General features: G+C 54.5%; 1 protein-coding gene across 2 annotated transcripts; it reads right to left on the reverse strand.

The window, feature by feature from the left end:
- Nucleotides 1-107: 107 nt before the first annotated feature.
- On the reverse strand, nt 108-8,499 carry LOC102389915 (Myb related transcription factor, partner of profilin). Of its 2 annotated transcripts, none has more exons than XM_044930774.1 (3): nt 8,371-8,499; nt 6,896-7,446; nt 108-1,425 (listed from the first exon to the last, which is right to left on the reverse strand). In XM_044930774.1, the coding sequence occupies exons 2-3, from the start codon at nt 7,392-7,394 to the stop codon at nt 716-718; spliced, it is 1,209 nt and encodes a 402-aa protein (XP_044786709.1). In that variant the 5' UTR covers nt 7,395-7,446; nt 8,371-8,499; the 3' UTR covers nt 108-715. The 2 variants fall into 2 exon arrangements, with proteins under 2 accessions (XP_044786709.1, XP_025125136.2); XM_025269351.2 differs by lacking the exon at nt 8,371-8,499 and adding an exon at nt 8,204-8,319.
- Between the last annotated feature and the right edge of the window lie 482 nt (nt 8,500-8,981).

Genomic DNA, 8,981 nt, shown 5'->3' on the forward strand with positions numbered 1-8,981 from the left:
TCCAACTTCAAGGGGGTGTCACCTGCCCACAGAAAGATGGGCCTGGTATGCTGCTCCTTGTATAGGTGGTGCAATTCCAGGCCTGTCTCAGGCAGAGCCCCAAGTAATTGTATTAAAAAATAAGTTTATTGATATCTAGTCACCACTGGGGAGAACGGAGGGGGTTAAGCTCTGGAGGTCAGAGACCTGCAGTGGGAGGCAGAAGGCTCAACCTCCATCTCCCCAGTGAGAACTCCACCCCCTCCTCCCTAGGGTACAAACTGCAGTCTCCTCTTCATCCTGATTTGTCTTGCAGCCCCCACCCCCTCCAAAGTCTGGGTTGGGGAGGTGGGTCAGTTCTCTTCAAGTCAAGGCCAGGAGTTGTTAGGGGCAGGGGCGGGGGTGTGGGGTAGTGCAGGTTTCCCTCCGCAACCCACCATATTATTATGTTATATAATAAATAACATAAAATCCATGGCTTAGAAGTCAGGGTTGGGGGAAGCAGCCAGGCAGACAGCGCTGTACTGGAGAAAGGGCTGGGGGGCCCATCCAGGAGGCCTCCCCGCCCTAGAATCAGGCACTAACTAGTACAGGGGGTGGGGTGCTCGTGCCCCTGCAGCAGGGAGCCGGGGTGCAGCTGGGAAGGGAAGGTGCATTGCCCTCCCCCACAGGGCTAAGGTTGGGGAGGAGGTGCAGGCAAAAGGTGCGTAGACAAGCTGGAACCCCATGGCAGATTTCAGGGAGATTTCCATCGCCCCCGCCTCTTCCGTGTAGGGAAACTTTTCCTCCTTTTGTGTGGGGGGGAGTCATGGGGTGGGAGAGGGGCAGGGGGCGGCCGGGGGGCCCCCTCTTCGCTCCTCGGGGCAATGATCACCCCCCTGGCTGCCACCACCGCCCCATCCACCACGGCTGCCACCACAGACACCGGCTCTGGGGTGACCTCCACCTTGGGGGAGGGTGGGGGCAAGATGGGCCTGGGGGGTGGGGGCAGGGGTGGGGGCAGAGGTGGGGGCAGTGGGTCAGCAGGGGTTCCTGGCAGAAGGGGCAGCAGGGCACTGAGGGCCTCGCTCAGTTTGGCCAGTCCCTGGCGCAGGGTGCCCGCCAGCTCCCGGATGGCATTGGCAGTCTCCTGCTGAGCCCGCAGGAAGTCCAGGGAGGGGTCTGGGGCCGAGGGTGGAGGCAGCGGAGGGGGTGGGGGGCTGGGGGGCGAGGGTGCCACTTGGGCTTGCTGCGGTGGCTGGGGGGGCGGGGGTGGTGGCGGCGGTGGTGGAGGGGCTGGGGGCGGTGGAGACAAGGCCAGGCGGGGCAACTGGACGGTCTGCAGGGCTGGAGGGGGCGAGGACTCACGCTCCTTGGGTGGCTGGCAGCCCCCTTCCTGGGGATTGCAGGAGGCTCTGGCCCAAGGCTCTGGGCTGCTGGAGCCCCCTTTGCTGTGGGCTGGTGTGTCTGTGGAGAGAGAGATGTAGGTAAGATGGGTGGGACCTGTAACACTGTCATGATTTCCCCTTTCCACCTCCCACCCAGCCTGGCCCCAAAGTCAGCTTTTGAAAACCTAAGTTGGATCATGCCTTGGAGCAAAGCCCCATGACCCAGTGGGGAGAAACAATATATTTAACAATAACCTGGTGGCCGATGCCAGCCTTAATGGCTCAACAGGAGACCTCCAAGACCCAGTTTCCATTAAGGCTGGCATCGGCCACCAGGTTATTGTTAAATATATTGTTTCTCCCCCCTGGGTCATTCAGAGTAAGAACCAACATTCTAGAAGGCTCTGAACTATCCAGACAGAACCATCTCTGGCCACATCCCTGGATCCTGGGGAGAAGGGAGGGGGTAGGAGGGCCTGGAAGAGAGAAGAGGTGGCTGGAGCAGGAGAGGGGGACTTCTGGAGTAATAGGGGGTCTCTCCAACCAGGATGGCAGGATGGCAGTCTTAACTCTGGCCTGTGCCAGGTCAGCTGCAAGCCTGCGGGGCTTCCTCTTCTCACCTGGGATGTCATTCATGCTCGTGGACATGAAGAGTCTTCATGCACAGGCTCCCAGATTTCCCAAACCTCTCTCTCCAGCTGTGTCGCATATCCCCTCCAATAATCTCATCCAATAATGCCTCCAACTCACTTGCCGGATCTGAGCTCCTGGTTCTCCCCTATACCTGCTCCTCCCTCAGCCACCCCCATCTCAGATGATGGCAGCCCCATCCTTCTAGCTGCTTGGGACAAAGTCAAAAAGTCACTCTTTCTCTTTCCCAAGACACCACTCGTGTACAAATAACCATTTGTTCAACATCTGTCTGACTCCATGACGCCCATCCTGGTCCAACCGCCATCATCTCCCGACCTGGGACTATTCACTGGGCTCCCAGCCCCACCTCCACCCCTGAAGAGTCTGTTCTCTACCAGCAGCCCTCAAGGGTCCAACTAAAATACAGGACAGTTATGCTACAGGAAAGTAGCTACTCACAAAGGACCTCATTAGCATTCATTTACATGGAATGCCCAAAATGGACAATCTTAGAGAGACAGAAAGTGGATTAGTGGTTGCCCAGGGCTGGGCAGAGATGGAGGGACACAGCAGGGTTGATGGCTAAGAGGTATAGGGTTCCTTTTTGGAGTGATGAAAGTTTCTAAAATGGACTGTAGGGATGGTTGTGCAAGTCTATAATATACTAAAAGCCCCTGAATTGTACACTTATTAAATCAGTGGGTTGTATGGTCTGAAAATTCTCCCTCAATAAAGGTACAAGTGAGATCTGTCTTTTGTCTGCTCAAAACCCTCCTGTGGCTATTTTTCACAGTAAAAGCAAAGTTCTTAGGTCCCCACAATCTGCCTCCGTTGCCTCCCTAACCTCACGTCTCACTCCTTCTCTCTCTCGTTCATTTGGTTCCAGCCACATTGACCTTCGTGTAGGTCCTCATACACTTTTTGTTTGTTTAAATTTTGGCCACACTGGGTGGCATGTGGGATCTTAGTTTCCCAACTAGGGATCAAACCTGTGCTCCCTGCATTGGAAGTGTGGAGTCCCAACTACTGGACCGTCAGCTAAGTCCCAGATCCTCATACGCTGTAGACCCACTCCTGCCCCAGGGCCTTTGCACTTGCTTCTCAGTCAGCCTGGAAAAGATCTTTCCCCAGTCACCTGCCAGGCTCCCTCCCTCACCTCCTTAGGCTTCTGCTCAAACTTGGTCTTCTTGGGAAGAACATCACAACCCTCTGTCTGATGCAGCTCTGTCCTTTTCTCTCTCCTAACCCTCCCTGATTTGTTTTATAGCACTTATCTCCACCTGGCATGGGATCGCTCTGTGTTTGTGGTCTGTCTCCTCCTCCTTATGTCAGCTCCATCAGGCAGGGCTTTGTTTTGTTCACGGCTGTTTACCCAGCGCCTAGAACAATGTCCAGCACAAAATTTTGTCTTTAATGAGAAAAGGACCGGGGCTTCCTAGGAGTCAGTACTGACTGGGCACCAGGCCCCAAGTACTGGTAGCAACCCTCCCACAGCTCCCAGCACCCAAGGGGGACAGTCCAAGATTTACTCTAGGGCTATAAAGTCTCAGCTTTTGCCCCTTTCTATTCCTCTTCTTTGCCTCAACCCCAGTGTACATACTGTTCCCTCTACCAGGATCACCACCCGCTCCATCCTCTTAGGCCAGGCAGCCTGGACAGGTGGGAGAGGCTGGCAGAGCACCAATAACCAGAGCTAAAGGTGGTTGGACATCTTCCTGGCCAGCCCTGAGTAAAGTGGCTAGGTTCTCCTCTTATGTTATTTCACTGAGTCCTTCCAGCCAGTCACTGGGGTAGGTGCTATCATTATTAGCCCATTTTACAGATGAGCTGACTTGAAGCCCAGAGAGGTGTCACAGAGCTGGTGAATGGGAAAAGAGGGCTTTGAACCTAGGTAGGTTTCAGAGCCTATGCTTTTAACCATTCCTTGGGCCGGCGCTATGGGATCCATGGTGGCAAGTCTTCATAAAGCACATGGGAATTGCAGCCACTTGGAAATAATATATGACTTTTTTAGTCTAGTAAAGGAAGAGCTTCCTAGACTTTTCTAGTCTAGAAAGATCCCCTGGAGGAGGGCATGGCAACCCACTCACTATTCTTGGCTGGAGAAGCCCATGGACAGAGGAGCCTGGCAGGTTACAGTCCATAGGGTCACACGGAGTCAGACACGACTGAAGTGACTTAGCACAAGCACAAAAATAACAGAAAGGGGCCCAGCCTTCAAGCTCACAGGGGTTATGGAAGGACCACTAGGAGAGTTAAAAATCAGAGTTATTTGCAACCTTTGGGCCTCAGTTTTCCCACCTGTAAATGGATGCCTATGAACACAGGACCAAGTAATCCTGTAACAGAACATCTCCCCAAGGGTGGTTACAGATGTTAAGTGAATCACCATGGGTACATGGCGTAGGCCAGTGCCTGGCACAGTTAAGGTCTCAATGTTGTTATTGTTACTGCTCTTCATTCAAATATTAGGTCACAAGATAAACGATCCTTATCTGACCTTGCAGTGTCAGAAACGATTCCTCAGGCTGCCCCAGGCCCTGCTCCTGTCCTTCAGTCAGAGCGGTTCCTCTTTTCAGGGTTTCACACAGTGGGTAATCTCTGTGTGAGATTCTAATCAAGGATACTTTAAGCACATACCTGCCTCAGGGCCTTTGCACCTGCTGTTCCCTCCAGCTGGAGTACTCTTCCTCCAGATAGCCACTTGGCCCAGTCTCTATTCAGGTCTCTGCTCAAATTTCACCTCCAGAGAAGCCCTTCCTGACTCCCATCTGCAGCGGCCACCCCCCTCCCATTACTCACTATCCTCCTAACATGCTTTGTTTTGCCTCTTTTACCACTTCTTCGTGTAATTTGAGGGTTTGCTTTGAGGGTTACTTGTCTGTGGTTTGTCTACCATAGCTAGAATGTCAGTTTCATATGGAAAGGAAAATTGTGTTTTTCTCCCTAGTGTTCGCAGCACCTACCATGGTGCCTGTTGAATAAATGAATGAATGGAGGGGTTGTACAGCTTTTGACGTAATAAGTTTGCCATCTTTGTGCTGGTTCAATGGGGCCATTTCACAGAAACACTGATGTTTGCTTCATACTGAGGACGAGGGTCCCAAGTGATGGTGTCTTTCTCCTGCTTAAGACACTGTCTGCCTCCCAGATGCCGTCAAGATAAAATCCAAAGTCCTGACCTTTATTTACAAACCATGTGTGATCCACTTCCTGCACACTCATTAACTCTCAGTCAATATTAATTGTCATTGTTGTGTGTTGTTGTTGTGGGCTTCCCAGGTGGCTCAGCAGTAAAGAATCTGCCTGCAATGCAGGAGCCATGGGTTTGATCCCTGGGTCAGGAAGATTCCCTGGAGAAGGAAATGGCAACCCACTCCAGTGTTCTTGCCTGGGAAATCTCATGGACAGAGGAGCCTGGCAGGCTACAGTCCATGGAGTTGCCAAAGAGTTGGACTTGACTTAGCAACAAACAAAAAAAAACAATATGCATAAACAACATGTGTGTGTGTGTATATATATATATATATACACACACACATGTTGTTTATGCATATATACCAGGTGTGTGTGTGTGTGTGTATATATATATATCTGGTATATATTATATCAGGCCGTCTAGTCCAGTGCATAAGTTAAGTTCACGGACTTAACTTGAGTTGGACACAACCTGTATTCAAGTTCTTACTGCTTACTTGCTGTGTGATCTTGGGTGAGTGAATGCACCTCTTGAAATTATAATACATGATCCTGAGATGCCTTGTTGGATCACACATCCCCTCTTTCTCTAAACCCTTCAGTGGCTCCCCACAGTACTTAAGATAAAACTGAACTCCTTATCTCAGCTTAAAAGAACTACATGGTTTGACCTTTGCTGACCTCTCTGGCCTCATCTCAAAAATATGTTCTTTCTTCCTCTCCTCTCAGAAGGCAACATCTCTCAGTTTCCTAAAGTGGCCAAACTCTCTTGCCTCCAAACTATTGTACATGCTCTTCCTTCTTCTGGAACACTTTTCCAGCTCTTCTTCATTCTCACTCTGTATTGCAAGTCTGATGCCTCCTACTCCGGGAAGCCCTCCTTGACTGCCCAGGCTGGATCAGGTGCCCCCATCAGAACTCCCACCACCCAGCCCTGCCTGCTCTGAGTCATCACGGTCTATGCATGGATCTGTCTCCCCCTCTGAACTGTGAGTCCAGAAGGGCAGACCCGAGGATGTCTCAGTCACACCTCTGTCCCCAACCCTTGGGGGCAGTTGCCTGGGGAATAGCTGTAGAAGAAATAATTATCCAGAGTCAAGGCTGCAAGGGAAGTTTTGTACTCCACTCTCCTGGGTTCCTCTACTTTGGGCATGACCTTGGGAAAATTACCAAACCTCCCTAAGTCTTTGATTTACAAAATGGTGAAACAGTTGCTAATTAACAGTGTTGGTAATTGTACCAGAAACTACAAGGAGGCAACGTGCTAAGCAATTTACACATATTAGCCCATTTAATTTGCCCAGCAGCCCTGTGAGGTGGGGACAATCTTTTATTCCCATTTCACAGATGCAGAAACTGATGAGCAGTAACTTATCCCAAATAACACGGCTGAGTGGCAAAGTAGTAAGTGGAGCCCAAACTGTCTGCCTCCGGAGTCACTCCCTACACTACAATTAGTGAAAAGCGTGGGCGAGCTGATGATCCCAACTGTGGATTTCTGGAGCCAGATCTCCTAGGTCAGGGTTCCATTCTTGTCTCTGACAGTCGCCACACTTTTCTGAACCTCAGTCTCTACAGGTGTAAAATGGGGATTACAGCAGCATGCCCTTTACATGGTTGTAGTGAGGACCTGAAGCGCCATAGAAAGGGCTCGGAACAGCGCCAGACACAAAGTAGAATTTGGTTGCTTTTGCTAAGGGGATGCTGAAGGAACTCACCCGCGCGTCGATCCTCCCTGCGATCCTCAGACAGCACATAGCGTTGGGCGCAGGCACTCGGGGCTGGCGGCTGTGAGGAGGCAGCCGCGGGGGGCTGCTCGGCCCCTGCACTAGCTCCTGACCCCGCCACACCCGGTCCCAGGATGGCAAAAATGGTCTCCTCCTCAGCGGAGAAAGCGTCCTCGGCGGCAGGCCCGGCGCCCTGCGTGGAGTGCGGCACGCGGGCCAGCTTCTCTTTGGTGCGGCGCTTGAAGTCGTTCCAGCGCTTCTGCACCTCCTGGCCCGTGCGCTTCCAGCTGGTGATGCTGTTGATCTTGGCGGCGATGCCGTCCCACACTCGCCGCCGCTCGGCCACGCTCACCCGACGGCTCTGAGCGCCGTAGAGCTGCGGGTAGTGGGCGCGCACCTCGCGGATCAGGATCTGGTTCTCTTCGAACGAGAAGCGCGGCTTGCGCAGCCGGGTGGTCTCTTCCGCTTCGCCCGCCGCCGCCGAGGCCATGGCGCCCCCCGACGCCGCCGTCCGGCCGCCTGGCGCATGGGGGGCGCCGGCGCTGCGGGCACAGGGCGCATGGCGCTGGCATGGGGTTCAGCGGCCCCGCGCCTCCCGCCCCACCCCGGCCGCCCGGACACCGGCTCCCGGGTCCCCGGGGACAGGGTTAGGGGCGGAGGGCAGACGGAGGAGACCGGCCGCGGGGGGCCGTCAGAGTGCCAAAGAATAGATGACACCGACTGAGCGCTCGTCTCGTGCCAGGCGCGGCGCAAAGTGCCAGGCCAGGGAGTTGATGAAAATGGGGGGAGGGTCTGGAGGAGTGGAGGGAAATGAGGAAGAGCGGAAGAAGAGGGGGTGTCTGCGGCCGTTAGAGGAGAACTGGGGACATAGAAGAGTGGGAAATGCAAGGAGAATGGGGGTGTCTCGGGGGTCGATGAAACACGAGAGTGATGGGGATAAGGAGATCCTCAAAAGGAGATGCAGCAAGAAGGGGGAGAACTGGATCAGTGGAGCGCTCTGGGGGTTCGGGGGCAATCGGACGTCTGCAAGACCAGTAACAGAAGTGGTCCTTAGAAGGGCAGTCCAGAAATAATGGTGAGTTGGGGGCTCCTAAGACAGTGGAGGAGCCGGGAATATAACTCTTAGGGATTAGGGTCTGCGGGGATTGTGGGGGCTCTGGGGATTGCCACGAATCAAGGGGAGCCCTAAGGGTTATGGGGGTGCGGGATTGGCTCGCGGGGCAACGGGGGCTAAGGGAGACTCCAGGAAGAGTGAGGGTCACGGAGGGTGGGGACCGAGTCGAGCCGCGGATCACTCACCGGCGCCGCCGCAGCCCCCGCCTGCCCGTCGGTCAAGGCTCGGGCTTCTGCGGCCTCTTCCCTCCCCCTGCCGGCTCTCTCCCTCCCTTTCTGGGCCCCGCCCCCGGCCGCCCCGCGAGCCAAGGCGCAGGCGCACCTAGCGCCGGTCGGTCCCCCAACGCCCTTACCGCTTGGGTTTCACGCCCCCCGCCCTAGCGCAAGCGCAGAATTGCCCTCCACCGGCCTCCGTCAGCGGGCTGCAGTTGCGCAGGCGCAAGGTTAGCGTGGCGCTCCTTCCCCTAGCTCCCTGATACCACCAGAGCGCACGCGCAAAACCCTCGTACGCATGCGTGCCTCTCTCCCCGCGCGCCTTGGTACCCAGACTCTGTCTCCTGCGCAGGCGTAGCAGTCCTTGGAGGATCAGGGAGTGACAGTGGAGAGCTATGGGACTGCATAGCTTCTCAGCGTTTCGGACAATCTTCCAGCCCACTCAACCTTCTAACTTTGTCTGTGTGTCTCTTAGAGAAAGGGGAGGGAGATGGTGCTGGTAACGCTTCGTTTCCATGACAACTGCGTGGGTGGGGTGGGGAGCATCAGAAAACTAGGTTTGCAGCCTCATACACCCGTCCGTGCGCGGGGCTGCTAAAAATCTGCAAACCATCTATTACCCGTAGGGGCGGGGCACCCAGGGGATATTCCGCCGCAGGCGGGTGCAGTAACCATAGTAACTCATCTACCTTCAAGCCCTGCCTGGGGGGACCCTGTCCACTTACGTCACGACTGACCCGCGCGGGGAGGG

This window comes from Bubalus bubalis, chromosome 18, assembly GCF_019923935.1.
Source record: "Bubalus bubalis isolate 160015118507 breed Murrah chromosome 18, NDDB_SH_1, whole genome shotgun sequence".
NCBI lineage: Eukaryota > Metazoa > Chordata > Mammalia > Artiodactyla > Bovidae > Bubalus > Bubalus bubalis.

Excerpts from the sequence above, each read along its gene's own strand:
- LOC102389915 (XM_044930774.1), bottom strand. The coding sequence starts at position 7,394 with ATGGCCTCGGCGGCGGCGGGCGAAGCGGAAGAGACCACCCGGCTGCGC. Across the intron at positions 1,426-6,895 it reads CAGGGAGGATCGACGCGCGG|ACACACCAGCCCACAGCAAA; the intron begins GTGAGTTCCTTC and ends CTCTCTCCACAG.